Genomic DNA, 16,775 nt, shown 5'->3' on the forward strand with positions numbered 1-16,775 from the left:
AGCCATTCCCGCCGCTCCTGCACCTGCTTGTGCTCCCGGAGGTTATGCATGAGCTGGACCTCACTCACTGTCCTTTTTCTGTAGCACAAGGGCATGAAATACACGTCAGTTTAACACTGCAAAAACAGGATGCGCTCATAAGATTAGCCAACATGAGGCAATGAGCTTGTCGTAGTAAAGTTGATCTTAATTAATCTGGAAGAGGAGACAGGAGAGGGGCTGGGATTACCTTAAGGGGCGTCCTTCATGGGGAGTGAAGAGGTGTGAAATGCAGAGTGAAATTAATAAGATTCTATAGTCCAGATTTCTCATGTTGCCCTTGATGACCTGTTAACATAAAATTAAAAAAAAAAGTCTCAAATCACGTTTTCCTGTACAATTACAAACCTCTCAGTACATAAAATATATTGCAAAAAAAATGAAATAAATAACTGCACTTTAAATGTTTGCCTTGTGTTAAAGGAAGCAAGGAAGATACTGGATGTGGATGGGATCAATTCAAATATTTACCAAAATGTAACTTTATTTGTTTTTATCTTGAAATCCATATATTCCCATAGTTTACATATCAAACACTCAAATATATCACAATACCTAAAAACGGTTTTATCTAAAATAGATAAAGGAATCAACTTGAGTTGGGGTGTGTTCGGCCTACATCTCTGACTTTAGGTTAGAACAAGCTGAACGTACCTCTGGTGGTAGCTTCTCCTCAATCTGATAAAATGAAAAGTCGTGTAACAGGTATAAAGTCAGTCTGGTTCGGTGGTTAGCTCCTATCTGTTATGATAAGCACTGAACTCTCCAACTTCCTTTTATAGCCCCCGGGCAGCCATTGATGAGCTGCCTTCATTATTGCTGTTGATGTCACACCTTCAGCTCCTGGGGTGGGATGGGGGGGGTCAGGACTGGAATGACAACACCTCCTCTGAGCTTCAGGCTTTCACCACTGTCATACCAGACCCAACTAATGGCATGCTGAACCCAAATACCTTCTCTCTCTCTCTCTCTCTCTCTCTCTCTCTCTCTCTCTCTCTCTCTCTCTCTCTCTCTCTCTCACACACACACACACACACACACACACACACACACACACACACACACACACACACACACACACACACACACACACACACCAAATTCCTAGACCTTTAAAGGAATGCTATTTCCCTCACATAAATCTGTTGATTTCTTTGTATTTCTAAAGGGATTTGGTGCCCAGTGACATTTCATTTCTCCAATGATATCATTACAAAGTTTAATCATCACATGTATGTATGTAGAAACATTCGTTATTCCACTGAAAGAGATGGCTATACAGCTCTGTTACTGAAGAGGTTTTACATAAGAAACCCTGTTTCCCTGACTAAAACTTCACTTTCCCATGCACTTTCTTAGCACGCAACTTCCCTCCACATTTTCAATTTTGCATGCTCCTCTGTTATTTTTTCCCTATCTCTGTAGAGTGGCCAGATCTATTAGTCCACATCTGATGTGACCTTTTTTTGTCTGACTCCCAGCCTGCCTCACAACAATAGCGCCAACATTTGGATGGATTTATGACTCTCATTGGCCATTAAAGAGTTTCCGTGGTTACATAGGCATTTTCCTCAAGAATTAACATTATTTTAATGAGTTCACCACCCAAAAAGAGCTTTTAAATCGGCCTGACGTCAGAGAAAACATCCTGAATCAAAGAGTAAGTGAGAGTTCAGGAGGTGTGTCAGTGGGTGATGCCGTTGCCGTCACTGTCTTGGTCATGAGTGCTGTGTGCGTGCATGTACTACATGTCAGCTTTTTGATTGAGCTGCAATCCTTATTGAAACGAGGTCAAACAAAGGGCCATTTCACACAGGAACATATTTCCCTCACATCCATTGTGCTATCCAGACGTTAGAGTCTGACCGATAGAATATTTTTGAAGCTGATTCGACATCAATATGATATGCAACATAAAGAAACTTTTTCGTGAGTATAACTTAAAATGATAATGTTAAAGAATTGTGACCCTGATTTGTACATAAGAGGACATTTTGCAAATAAAAAATAAAGTTGGGCTCCCCTGTGGCCAAAAGAGTAATGGAGGTACTAAATCAAAATGACCTCAAATGTATACTTGGCATTTCTGTACTGCTTTGTTTATCTACCAACACACCGATAGCAATATCTACAATAAGCTAACATTTGCTGGTGACGTATCGCCCCGGCCGATTGAGGTGTTATTCACAACATCAATGGTCACATCATGTGGTTACAGCCATTAAACCCTGACAATATGACACTGATGCAGCATGTACAAGACTAAAAGCTTAAATCTGAACAGTAATGGAACGGATGTACATTTATCTAAGCACTTCAATAAAAGTTTGCTTAAGTTAGTTTCATATGAGAAATCATACCATATCACCACTTTTAATACATTTTACTCCAAAGGGAAATAATATACTTTTTACTCCACTGACCTCTGTAGTTATTAGTAAGAGATTTTACATACAAAACGTATGATGCATTTCTAAAATATGACGCATTGTTTCTCAACAATGTTATGATTAGGAGGTTAAAATGAGCTCTTGTCTTCAACCCTGCTACAGAAATGTAATGCTACTCACACGCTAATGCACAGGTAACGATTACTGCAATGATAGATTATAGAATAAAATAACACTGACGGGTGATATTACAACTTTTACTTAAGCAAAGGACCTTAACACTTTTTCCACCACTGAATCCAAAGCAAGTAAATGACATTCAGCCATCAGTAATTTTAGTAATTACACCTGTGCTTTTCTTATTATCAAAATGTCTTTTGTGAAAAAGCCCTTTTGCGTGATTGATGAATTAGAATATTAATACTAAGTACATTGAATATATTGAGAAAGAAAGTGGTTTCTGCTGCTATTCACTTTCTACTAGAACTCAAACAGATCACCAAACATTGCAATGTCTATAGCAATTATACACTTTCTTCTCAGTTTCTGAATGATATTTTAGGTCTTTGTCTGTTCATCTGCATGATATTTTGTAACCGTCACATTGGTAATTTGTGACATACAACATTGTATTTTTTCTCAGGGAGGAAAGAAATATACAGATGCAATTAAGTCATGTATCAACCTCTAGTCCATATGTTGGCTTAAGCTTCCTATTGGCGACCATCCAGTCATCTTACAAAGCACATAGTCCACATCAAAGCTGAATAATGCCACAAACTTTTTGTTAAATTTCAAATCTTTGTGCCCTCCACCCTCCTTCTGTCTCTCATTCATTCATCAGGGTACGCTCTCCCTCCTCAGCTTTCGGCCACAGGTGTCCCACGGAGGACCAATCCATAGGACACACACAGCACATGTTCGGAAGGAACACCCTTACTTCTTATTATGGTCACACACACTACACATTAGGTAACCGCGAGGGTATGAGTTTTCTAAATGTAGCAGGAGCTGGGAATGGCTGTGTCATGACACGAAGGCCCTGTTCACACTAAGCCCCTTAATCTGTGGTGAAACTGATTTAATGGTTCCCAAAAGCGGGAATCAGACCGCAGTGGTAGAGTGCATCTCATAACGAAGGCCACCCGGAAAGTTAAAGTGTCATTTTATCGAAGCAAATTGCAGAACTCTAAAGCTTTTAAGCACCAGCGTAAATGGTGCTGCGGTGATCATCCCTGACACATTCGAACATATTGATCATCGTCTGAGTGAGCTGCTTACATCTCCTCCTTCCTTTCCCATGAGGAGAAAAAGAGCATGGCAGCATCGGTGGAGAAGGCAGAGCCACTGATGCTGCCGAGCAGCTCAATGATTTATGGGTAAGTTTTCATCAAAAGATGGACATTTACTCAAATGTAACTGTAAATGCAGATACATTTCAACAACACAAGCAGTTTGCAGCTGTGAATAAAAAGCTTATCCATGATATTAAAGCATAAAGTGATCCAACAGCCGTATTGATTATCCTCTGAAGTCAGCCATTGCACCTGTTGATACATAAACAAACGGCTCAAGTGGTCAGTGATAAAAGTTGTTTACATACCAGCTTAACAAGATTTATGGTGATCGGTGAGGCCCTTCAGAGACATTGACCTCCACTTGCTTTCCCGTGATACTATTACAGACTACGGTGGCCACGGCCTGTTTAGACGACACCCGCTGAACACATCGACCTTTGACCTTAGCTTAGGTCCTAAACCTTGTTCTCCTCATTACCTCATGCTGCATTAATGCGTAGCATGTTACCTATGGCATGCAAAGGCAACAAGGTGCGTGGGAATAAAACAAGGCAAGACACTTCAAGTCAAAGCTGTCCCACAACAACAGCAGCAGATACAAAACAATATCATTTATAACAGATCAATCTTTATATCTAACGGTCCTGTCATAATGAGAGCTGTTAACAATGGAACTGCTAACACGCTGGGCATGAGCACCGCTCTACAAGTCAGGTGCATCGGTAAGGCAAGCTGGTTCCCAAGACTTAAGAATAGTTACAGGGGAGTAAATAAGGAGAAGGGGGCTGCTATTTCAGGTTAGGCTTTGACTTTTATAGAGGGTGACGGCATGTCCTGAGATGGGTGACAGAGAAGATACATAACATCGCGGAGATGCTGCTCGTGTCAAGTCACTCAAGAGAGATTTTGGAGAAAGCAAGAGAGCAGCTCATTAAAGATGTAGGTTGTGGTTAAAGGTTAGTGCATTTTATAGAAAAACTGGTTAATGAACATATATCAGACAAAGTTAGCAACATTAGCATTCATTTAGAGTTGTGTCTCTGTCCACCCGATCAATGCAAGTTCAGTCTTTTTAGCTCTGGTTGTCCCTGTTGCCAGCTCTGTCCCTGTTGTTCGGCGCTGGGCAGTCAGTTTATGCCAAAATCTTGCCATGGTTAGAAATGAGAGCAGCAGAGTTTGTGGGTCTGAACACCAAAACAAGATGCTAAAAGAGGTTAAAAAGCTCCGTGAAGTTGAAGGAAAGGAGGAGGAGTTGTGTCCATCACATTTCACTTAGTCATTTGACTCATTGTTAATATAAGAATAGTGATCTGTTAAGTATTGTTGATGAGAAGAGTTGGGAACAAAAAGATGTGGTGTTGAGCAGCTCATCAATCTGTTAGCAATATGCCATTCAATATAAAAAGACATTTCTGTCTCATTTCTGTCTTTATCACACTTCAGACAAAATCTCTCACACCACTTGCTTCATAATGCTTAAATGTGACAATGAGTACCCCTTGCAGCTGAGTGTGACTGGCAGGATTTATGGTGGAGGGAGAAGGGTCTGTGAGCCCACGTGCATTCCAGGCAGTTCTTTACTCCAACCTGACCCTCTTTTCCTGGAACTGCAGACTGGCTCGTCAAGGCAGCGCAGCATCATTTTACTGCCACCAGACACCATCACACCGGACCATTACTATGGCCTGGATACCTTCCACTTAGCTGGATTGATTGCTTTGATCAGGCGTCAGAGAGAGGAATGATTCCTGTGGCAATTTGAATCAGTCTGACAGATGAAAAGTAGGTTATTACAAACACTTCGTAGCTTCACACAGCCGGCCTTCAAGCAGTAACTCTGCCATGAGCCTAAAATGCATAAACCATCTGCCTCAGGGGTTTTGTTCAATACCACACTCTGCTCTCTAAACAGCGATGGTCAAATTACCAAAGATCAAATGAAAGTTGCACAGTCAGTCTGTGTCCCCAGCATTATAGAGCTGTTAGCATTTGGTCTGAGCTTTCTTCAAGTGTCCTTATCAGAGCTCTCTTAGGAAAGTAAATATAACAACTGTTGAACCCATATGAACTCAGTTCTCAAGCTATCAAAGCAGTATAAAAGTTGAGCTTAAGTCAAGTGAGATAAGTCCACCATAAAAGATTTTGGTGGACTCATAAACACTTGGACGCAGGACTGAGGCACTGAATGCAAAGCACAATGTCCCTGGAAGAAAATACGTAAATTCGGCGCGGACAGTAATAATGATGTAAGATGCAGCCACTGCCCACGCTGATGCATGACATCAGGAGTGCATGCCCTTCACTGGCATTTCATTCAGTTTGTAATTCTGTAGCAAGACTAAAAAGTCCTAATAATGGCTAGTAGAACCTATTAGCTGTAGGAGGAGCTCATTGGTTCCACTTTTGTGCTGGAGGAGAGACAAATGAGTCATTAAAAAGGAGGAGGGGGTGGGGGTTTATTGCCTGGGCAGCATGAATGTGCTCAGCAAATTTCACAACAATCTGCGTATTAAATTGTGAAATATCAAAGATCCTGGGCATGAACTTGTTCAGTAGACTAACAAATGGAGCTGTGACTCACAGAGCGAGTATTGGACAGTTTATAGCATCCTCTGCCAGAGACCTCTGCTTAGCTAACTTCTGAGCACAGAATTTAGTTTAAAGACCACACACGCAACACAGGTGTCACTACCACCTTCTAACAGTTAAGGGGGGATGTCTGCTTCCCAGAATAAGGCTTGCAATCCCATTCTTCATTTAATCCTTAGAAATTTCGCCACTGGATATTAGCAGGCAGGAGTGATGAAAGGTCCTGGATGAATGAAGAGTCAAAAGACGAGGAAAACAGATGAGGATCATGGTACCAATCTGGAGTTCAGGCAATGGATTTATGTCTAGTAAAAGTTAGCTGTGAGACAGCTAGCCTTTAGCGAAAGCTCAAACTAAATGTACTTAGGCCTATTGATTCTTCCCTTCCTGTTTTCTGGAAATTAAAAACTATTCATGCTAATGTGACAACTTATTCACTATTCATTCACTTTGTTACCCCACATAATTCACTGGGGCAGCAACTAAATCCAATCATGATGGAGAATATAAACTAAGCTAAACTGCTAAATGTAACTATGTATAGCTAATGGACAGACACATAGCAAAAAGAAAAAAAAAAAAAGAATAAGGAAAAAATACATGTAATCCTTATGAACTATAAATGGTACATAATCAAAATGAGGTTTATTGTCTTAAACAAAGTCAATCAAACAGACAAGAAAACTGAAAGAAGACATTGTGTTTGTAGATACTGTGCTTCCCCTGGCATTTCCTGATTATCCAAAGGGAGACGGTACTATCTTAATTATTTAAACTATGAGGGTTTTATAGTAATGATTTTTTAGGGTCAAATAAAGTTATTATAGCCTCTGTAGAACAGTACATATTAATGAAGATGGTGTTCATTAAGTTCAAGCTTCCAATTAGCTAATCCCTACACCACACACTTTATCTGACTACCTATAAAAATCTCAAACTAGCAAGGGTTAAGGCTGTTTTTGTACTGAAACGGGTGGTACAGACACAGCACAGGATGGGGTTTTTTGTCAAACTAATGGGATGGTGGATAGAAATGGGTCACAGCGTTACTGAGGGGAAATTGCCAGCTAGACTCTATAAATGCTGTAATCTTGCTGGTCTGTGATGTAAGGTATATTTCCTTCCAGTGGCCTTCAAAATAGCTAAAAATATCAGGCTTGTGTGAAAAAAACCTTCTTTTTTTGAGAATACTGTTCTTCTGATAAAACCAATGTTTGGTTCAAGAGCAGTATTGCTGCTATTTAACATTCATTCAAGTATCAATCTAGATTAAACTTAAAACAGGAGTGTGTGTTCAATTCAAAGGGAACATCTTTTGGATAATAAAGTTAGGAAAATAAGAAAATTTGCACTAATTTGGAGTTTTACTAAACATCTATCTCATCTAAAACTAAACATAATCTCAATCTCAAACTGTTCTTTACTGCATCATATGCAGCCTGCCACGTCAGTCATGTTTAGTCTGTAGATGGAGGATTTTTCAGGAAAACAATAGGAAAAGTAATATCAAATACTTTTGATACTTTTTAGAGTAAATGTGGAGACAAGAAAGACAATTCGATTAGTCTGCTGTAGAAAACTGAAGAGGAAATGGTCACAAACAAGACGAGAACACTGTCTGTTCTGTCGTCTGAAAGGTTTCCCAGACAGCTCTGTATCATACAGGCCGCATCTACTCAGGGGAGATTACAAGTTTTAATCGAGAGACAGAGAGAGTGAGTCATAATTCAGGAGAACAGAGGGATTCCTGTGTGGAGGAGAGGTTTATGAAGGAAAGCAAGTATTTACATAGTGACCAAACAAAAGAGAAAATGATGCAGCTGACTAGACTGTTGATGAAGGTTCAGATGTGCCAAGGCTTGTCTTTTGTTTTGGAATTTGGTATTAATTAAAGATAATATCTCTAATCTCTCTCATTCAAGTGTCTATATATTCTTCGCCTTCTTAATGTGATGTAACAGAAATGTAAGTCGACTTATTGTATCACAGTTTATCCGCACTTTCATGCACCAAAGACTTGACACTGATTTATGTCAAAGATATGAGGAACCTAGCTGATGGTAAACTGCGGCATCTAGTGGTCATATTGTGAACACTTTGGGAGAAATAAACTTACAAATTCTTTTTTGAACCTTTTAACCAGACACAAACGCTCTCCTCAGACAGGCATTTCATCCAGGACAGTGACAATAAAATTAGACAGGAGGTCTAATCACATGGCCAATGCTTCCTTAAAGTGTTATCGAAAAAATTGCTACAATCACCAGAATCAACCTGCAATCAATACAAATGGTTGTAAGAGGTCGCACCTTACCAGAAGCACTCGAATGCAACACGAACTGAGGGCAGCGGAGCGGTCTTTTTGAAGTTGAGTTATCCGGCTGGCGTTGAATCTTCCCTCTCAGGTAATTTTCAAAAACTTTTTTGTATAATATCATTTTAAGTTACAGCCTATACATGGTTCATAATAAACTCGCCTGAGTAGTTAACTTTTTTGAGGCGCGAAAATAGACGACCCAAAGGACAGTAAGGAAGCGTTTCGCTAAACCTGTCAGGATTTCAGGCTGGTTTTGCTAAAGCCATCGTGTTTTTCGTAATTGCGACAAGCACTAGTTTTCAGATAGAGTATTAACTAGACAGAGATTGAAAAAAACAAAAGACAATAAAACTGGGAACATGCAGTGTATAAAATGTTAGTAACCATAAGTCCAGGCTGTCATTTCCTCCGGTCATAGCACTTGTTCGTCTTAATTCAGATACATTGTTGCACACTCCATCTCTGTGTTAGCATCCTGAATTGAAACGCTATCGATTTGCTACGTTAGCTGTTAGCCAAGATATCTTTCACGTTCCAGGAAGTGTTCTAAAACCATAGCACAGATATGCTAACAAGCTAACCAAGTACACATAGGACAGCAAATATGCGCCAAAAAAGTTAATACCTCAGACCTTTATAGCTTCCTATCAGCTCTGCTGCACAGTGATAATCAGAATAATGTCTTGCAGCAGGCCCGGGCTCCTATTGCTTATAGGAAGTGGATACTTACTCTTCTATATTTGCTTTCTTATATATGGATTAAAACTGTAACTCATAATATGCCAGAGGGCGCAGTAAACTAAATGTTTCACCACAGATACTGTACAGGCCTTCAGTAAATACTATTAAAAGCCAGGAGAGCTGTTAAGGCTATTATGCAAATGGTATACGTCCTCTGGGAAATAGATTATACTGACCTGACTGTCGTCCTATTGATATAGAGAGAAGAGTCTTTACTTCAGAGTTTATCTTCACAGAAGCTGTGCACATACATCATGTCTGCCGGCCAGTGCCAGGGCTTAATGCTAAACCATAAAAGTGACAGGCCAGATAGTGATTAAACCTCATTAAGGGGCAAGACACCAACACAGACTCTGAAACAGTTATGTGAAAAAGATTTGTTGACACACACACACACACACACACACACACACACACACACACACACACACACACACACACACGCAAATACGGGTAATAGACAAAACAACATGAAGCTGATGAGCAAGTAAATATGTAGAAGCAGAAAGCAGGAAAGGACAGAAATTAAAGCATCTCTATGCAGACAGATAACAAATGAAACACACCGAAGCTGATCTGGAGGCTTGTGGTGGAACAACACGTTACTCAGACACTTTATGTTGTTTCTTTTCCCCCTATAATTTAAGTAGATTGATATCTTGATTAATCCCTCAGTGGAATAATAGTAAACACAAATGAGAGAAAACTCAAGACATGACAGGAAAGGCAATCGGGCTGCAACTGATTATTTTCCTTATCCATTACTTGATTTAATGTTCGGTATATAAAATGTCAGAAAGCATTGAAAAAGTGCCCTGCACAACCCACGGTGATTTTTTTTCAACAACAGTCCAAAAGATATTTAGTCTGCAATCATACGTGACACAGAAAAGCATAAAATCCTCCATTTGAGCAGCATTGAAATAGTTGTAGATTAATTTTCTGCTGGTTAGATTCACGAACCGTTGCTGCTCCAAAACACAAACTAACACTACAGTATTAACATTAACGCTTGTAGAGACAAAATCAGTACACCCTCAGATGTCTGTTTATTGGGTAAAAATAGCTGAAGCTAAAACATCAGATGATACATGGACTAGTCCATCAACAAAAAATTATTTGGCAAACATTTTGATTCATTTTTCTTTCAAGCCAAACATGACAGCTTCCAGTTTCTCAACTGTGAAGATTTGTTACTTCTGCTTTATATGAGTTGAATATCTTTGAGTTTTGACTGTTGGTTGGACAAAACAAGCAGTGTGAGGATGTCAGCCTGGGCTCTGAGGGATGAGCTTTTTTTTGACATTTCAGACAGCTAATTGAGAAGTACAATATGAATTAACGATGGAAAATAGGTAATAACCAATATAAGATAAAACAGTCTAAAAAATCAGCCCTGCAGTAAATTTCTACTCTCCTGAAGAATATACTGTTCAGTTTTTGTTCCTACATATTGAATTTTATTGTGTTATATTCAGTGATGTTTCTACTTAGTCCGCCATCACTGATATAAAACAAGCTCTATAAAATAGGCAATAGATACAGATGGAACAACATCCAAACAGGAAAAAAAAAACACTACGGCATAGTCACATAAGCCAAAGCAAATGACACAAAAATAACAATAGACACAATAATAGAATCAGGTGAAGAAGAAGCAGTCGTGGTGTTGGTGTACATGGTGAGGTTTGTCAGGAATCTGTGTCTGTCAGTTGAAGAAGTGTTGAAAAGTGAGGCTGTAACTGCAAAAACAAGACGTCCCCAGTGGGAAGATGCCACTGTGATTTGGCACACAGCTTGTTGATGAGGTGCTTGTGCATACTCTGTAATAACAATGTTAAGGAGCTACAGAAATAGGCAGCAACAGAAATTACATTTAAAATAGCTTAACCGTGTGTTATCATGCATTTTCTTTCATTAAAAATGGTGTCTCTATCTGTAGATGTGAGGCTAATGTAAAAGTGTGCTGCATATAGCTTTTAAAAACAAAGTGCTTTCATCTTTAGGTTGAACAGACGCCATGTGTGACAGTGAGGAGATGGACATCTTTTGGCAGTCTTGGATTTCACCTGTGAAAAGACCTAGAAAAAAGGACAAAAAATGCAAATACGACATATCCACAGACGATATAATTCAGAAAAAAAAGAAAAAGAAGCACTCCAAATTCAAAGAAGCAATGGTGGTCAGGAAAGCAAAGACAAAAGAAAAGAAGAAAAAGAAAAACAGATTTGCTTTGGAACGAGGGGACAGTTTTCTCTTTACTGAGGCCAATAGTGCACAAGCAAAACCTGCTGTGAAGCCTGAAACATCGAACCCACGCAGCAATGACAAGCTAAAGCCTGATCACCTGACTCAAGACTCTAAGAGGAAACCCAAAAGAAAAAAGAAAGTGGGGTTTGACTTGTCACAAGGCTACATCCCTGTCAAACGTCCTAAATTTGTCTCTTCATCTCCGCGGTGTCCCAAAGATAGCATCCCGTTCAAGAATGAGGCTATGAGAGACAGAGCGAGCTGTTCACAGGTCACGGCAACAGGGCACAGCCGGGGTCCAACACATCATGATGACTCTCAGTGCACCAGTGAGGACGCAAACAGCCAGGACCTCTTCATCACCCAGAAGACATTCAGAGCGCCGCCCTCCCAACCCTCCAGCGGTGAAGCCAGTGAGAAAGCTATTACTGCAACTGCTCTTATGTTCACACAGCGAGATGAACCGCACACATCCGTGGCAGAGATAAAACGGCATCTTGACAGATCATACAAATGTCCACAAGACTCACATTTCCTTCAGTGTCACAGACAGACAGACGAGCACGCAAAGACGCCAAAGGCAGCATCGGTAGTTCTCACAGAAGAGGAAGAGGAGGCAAACAAAGGACATGATAAGCACAAGATGGAAACTTTGGAGACACAGATGGAGATAAATGAAAATCTTACTGGGAAAAAAGTATCGTGTCCTGTACGTATGAAGCCAAGTGAGGTGAATCCTTACCTGGCTGAGCCAACTGATGTAAAGCCCTCCCTGGATGTGGGAAAGTCAAAGAAACATTCCTGTACTTCAAGCCAACAGTCCATGACAAGCGCTTCCACTCAGACGGAAAACTTATTCACCACTGAACTCTCCTTCTACCTCAACTTCTGCCAGAAACCCAGAGTGAAGACACACTTTGAGAAACCTCTGGACCTGAGCCTGCCGGACAGGGCCAGAAAAGACCTCGGGACGTGTTTGTCAGTGAAGGCATCGTCTTCACCAGCGCAGATCAAAGATGGAAACCACAAAGACCTCAACCTGCATCCACCTTGTTCTTCAGGTATGAAACATGAAAAGACAGAGTCTTCAGGTCCACATCCTCGCTCTGTGAGCACACGAGATAAAGGTGAAACAACTCTGGGCCTCCACTCAGAGTCTGAGCCAAAGTCTGCTGACACGACAACCTCCAGCGAGGACAATGAGCCCCCCTGTCGCCCGGGAAAGCTGGACCTGACCCAGGTGATACCATGATACTCTACCCATTGTTGCCCACACAGCCACCAAATATCTTGTATCCTTTTGTCTGGCACAAGCAACAGTGTTCACACCTATTTCTTTTTTCCCCTAGATGTTTTTGTCGATGGGGATAAAAATGCCTGAATTTAATGCATCTTAAAATCGCAAAGCCTTATTTTATTTCTCCCAAACTCCTTTTTATGCACCACCATAATAGTAAACAAGTATCTGACCTGACATCCACATGGAATGATGCACATGCAAAATTGCAGAAATCTAACCAATATTTCATCACTGTGGTTAAAGGATAAGGCTGGCAACTTTCTGTGTTTTCCTTCCCGTTAAATCCTATGAAAAGCCAAAATCAACAGTGAACTGATCCTACTAACAAGTACTGTGTGTATCAAAGCCTGATGTGTCTTTTTACTGTGTACTATTGAGCTCTACTATAAACACATCAGCGAACCACAATTTTGCACATTACCCGGACAAACAATAATTTTTCTCATGTAACAAAATTTATTAGCTTATTTTACACACTGACCTGCTGCTGTACAATGTTGAAAACACTCGCTAGAGCAACAAATGCATATTAGTCTGTTACTGAAAATTGCCCCCAACAAATGTTTCAGCGCAGAGGTCGGCAAACAGTGACCAGTGGGCCATATCTGCCCCTGGAAAAAGTTGAATTTTCCCTTTTATAGTTCGCATCAAAACTACATGAGACTTCACACGGTACATCTGCTTGTGTAAATCCAAATAGATATGACCTTGCACCATGTAATAATAATGAATGATAAACAAGCGTTAACATAAGCTTCAGCTACTGTCAGTCCTCAGTAACTGACCTCTGCCCTCGGACACAATCCTAAAACAACCAGTTCTAAATCAATTTTATGCTTAGATGAAATAAGATACTCAAAAATATAATACTCTCCCAAACAAAACATCAGCATAATATAAAGCTGTCTCTCCACTGCACCTGTAAAACTATGCAAAACCTGTAAAACAGGCCCATGGTTTAACCTCATTGCTGCTGCGGGTAGGGCACTGTTTCCTCCTGTTAGACTAACGTTTGCTAAAAACTACAGTGCCCAGATGTTTTGGGGAATTCACTGAGCTATGTGGAACTATATACTGTACATGTGACGGGGGTCTGAGTGTATTAAAAGATGGACCACTTGTGTTCTGGTCTTTTCTCTTATCCTTTAAACCATTGCGCCTGCTAACAACAACAAAAAGGTTTTTGTGTTTTACAGAGTAAGTTCACGGAAGCGTTTCCCACTGTTTAGTAACAAAATGACGTCTTGTTTGACTTCAGGTCAGAGCCGTCCAGATGAGACTCAACGAGTCCTTTTTCTTCAAGACAAAAGGTGAGGGACAGTCACCGAGGCCGGAGTCTCCACTGATGAATCTCGCTCAGAGCAGAGACGTGAAAAGCAGGAAGGGACACTGAGGTCATATGGAAGGACACTAACCTGCCGTCTGCTAGACGTCCTTTAACGTCACCACTTCAGGAGCAGCCAGGCAGCAGATTAACCGGTAAAATAAAAATCAACTCTTGATGCTCAGATTTATGATGGAAGATTGAGAAAAATCTCATAATCCTTTTAGTATCTGTGATGATTTTTTGTATTCGTCCACAGTATTAATTCTTGAGTTAGGCTTTTCGATGATGTTGTTAGTGTAAGGTTTTACGTGCACACAGGTTCTGTGTTTCTCCTTCAAATGTCAGTTTCAGTAGCAGCTTTATGAATGTTTTCTGGAAACTGACATCACATTGTCGTTCATAGCTTTGTTCGCTGTCTGTTCTGTATGAAGTTTATCTGTTGTTCTGAGCAGTGGTTGACTTACTGCACGGCCTGTAAAATGTATTTGAGTTGGAATTGTTTTTTCAGTTTACCCTGTGAAGTTTCAACATTAGCTGTGTACTATCTTCATCTTAAGTACGTACTGTATGTCATTTGTCACATGATACAAATAGATAGCGTTCTGCTAAACACTGTGAACTACATCAAGGTTCAGAATGAACACAATATGACTTTGAGCTTCATAATGTACCAACCAGATGTTCAGGATTTACTGCACTGCTCTGAAGCTTGTGTTGCAGCTGTTTGGACTGTAACATATCATTCTGTCTTTTCAGCAAGCGGATAACCAGTATTCAAAACAAACCTTTATTTATCTATTTGCTGGTTATAACACACAGCTTAACAAAATAACAACCGTTATAAGCATTAAAGCAAAAAGATCCACCAATGTTTCGTCTCAAAATTTACTTATGTTGACAGTGAGTGTTGCATTAGATTTTTGGTTACATTGTTGAGTTCTGATGTCCTGCAATATGTCTATTTCCTTGGTTAATCTCAATCAAAACATGTATTACATGTGTTACATTCTAGTGTTTGTGGAGAAAGCAACAACATTTTCTGCCAATTAACTGCTTGTAATCTGCTGATGTGTAACCAAACCATCTACTTTCACCTTTCAAAATGGGTCCAGCAATGCCAGCTACATCACCAACAGGTGGATTTGTCCTTTAACAGAGTCAGCTCATCTTAATTGTGCCTGAAGAGCTTAATCCCCATCCAGCTCCAGAGGTGGAAGAAGACGTAGACGGGGATGGTGACCGGCAGCAGCAGGCTGTAGAAACACAGACTGTTGCTGCTGGTGCAGCCTTGAGGGAAGTTCTCATCCACCGCGGCAGAGTAGAACAGACCGAAGAGAGACACTATCGGGACGAGCCCCACCATCATGGACAGGGAGAACATGCTGACGGGTTCTGGTACAGAGTACGACTGGAGCAAATAAATATCTGACGTGGTGTGTTACATACACTTTTAGCCAGGTGGTGAGAATGCAGTGTCAGCTCTCACTGTGTGGCGGTATAACATGACATTTGAGCAGAGCAGGATCCAGCTACAGTGTTACAGACATTTAGTCCTACAGCCTGTAAAATGAAGCGGAGTTACATCTATTTGCTGGGGTCAGCTGAAGGTGCTGTGATGGAGTTTCTACTCCTGCTTTGGTGTGGTTGAAGTATCTGCGTCTTTCTGAATGAGCCTGGCTTCCTGAGGGATCATGTTGGGGATGCCACCAACGATGGGATAGGCGATGCCAAGCTCGTCGTTGATCAGCTCATTGGTTTTAGCCTCGTACCTACGGAAAAACAGGAGCAGTGTGTGAAATTTAATGCATGACAGCTGTGGCAAAATATGTTTTACGGTATAATGAGTGAAAGCTTCTCATAGTAAGTGTTATATAAATAACCTCAAGGTTATTAATAACCATAAAGTTAAAACGTGAGCGCTCTCAGTGACGCAGGCCTAAGCTACGCCAATAATGGTCTATATCTAAGTTGCTTGGGCAATTTATTAACTATCTGACACAATAAACAATAACATCTTCATTTAATGCAACACTTCTGAACGAAAGTATTACAGAAGTTTTACTGCACACACTTGAGACTCGAACAAACTGCGAGGTGATGCAACGTTTGCTCTTGACCTCAGCCTTGAAGGGCCGTTTTCAGTTTCGCGGTCACCAGACGTCACTGTGCTTCCTGCACAGACCGAAAGAAAGCCCCAAAGCCTCACAGTGCTTCATCCGCCCTCCACCACCGAAATCACCTTCAGTCTATCCTGCGCGTGTCTTACCTCAGCGGCTTCTTGGACAGCGGACAGACCAGGAACTGGAGCAGGGAGGCGTCAAAAGACTGCTGCACCTCGTCCTTCACGTCCGAGAAGCTCCTGACCGGCACACAGGCGGCTGCTTCCCTCCGTATTAAAGGTACTCTTGTCACATAGCGGTGAACACGAACAGTTTCTGTCACCAGTCTACCCAAAACATTCCGAAACATGACCAAAACCGTTCAACAAGCTCGCGAACTCTCCCCTACAGGAAGCGCCGTCACA

The 16,775-nt window shown here is 40.8% G+C and overlaps 2 protein-coding genes across 2 annotated transcripts; both read right to left on the reverse strand.

Moving 5' to 3' along the window:
* Positions 1–15,019: 15,019 nt before the first annotated feature.
* On the reverse strand, positions 15,020–16,775 carry pyurf (PIGY upstream open reading frame). Its single transcript, XM_070972194.1, has 2 exons — positions 16,518–16,775; positions 15,020–16,020 (listed from the first exon to the last, which is right to left on the reverse strand). Exons 1-2 carry the CDS (start codon positions 16,718–16,720, stop codon positions 15,876–15,878), a joined length of 348 nt encoding a protein of 115 aa, XP_070828295.1. The 5' UTR covers positions 16,721–16,775; the 3' UTR covers positions 15,020–15,875.
* On the reverse strand, positions 15,420–15,632 carry LOC139337558 (phosphatidylinositol N-acetylglucosaminyltransferase subunit Y). The gene has a single exon (XM_070972196.1). It carries the CDS (start codon positions 15,630–15,632, stop codon positions 15,420–15,422), a length of 213 nt encoding a protein of 70 aa, XP_070828297.1.

The sequence above is a fragment of the Chaetodon trifascialis genome, chromosome 10 (genome assembly GCF_039877785.1).
Source record: "Chaetodon trifascialis isolate fChaTrf1 chromosome 10, fChaTrf1.hap1, whole genome shotgun sequence".
Lineage (NCBI taxonomy): Eukaryota > Metazoa > Chordata > Actinopteri > Chaetodontiformes > Chaetodontidae > Chaetodon > Chaetodon trifascialis.

Coding starts and splice junctions, on each gene's coding strand:
- LOC139337558 (XM_070972196.1), bottom strand. CDS start 15,632: ATGTTCTCCCTGTCCATGATGGTGGGGCTCGTCCCGATAGTGTCTCTC.
- pyurf (XM_070972194.1), bottom strand. CDS start 16,720: ATGTTTCGGAATGTTTTGGGTAGACTGGTGACAGAAACTGTTCGTGTT. Junction 16,021..16,517: donor CTGTCCAAGAAGCCGCTGAG/GTAAGACACGCG, acceptor GTTTTTCCGTAG/GTACGAGGCTAAAACCAATG.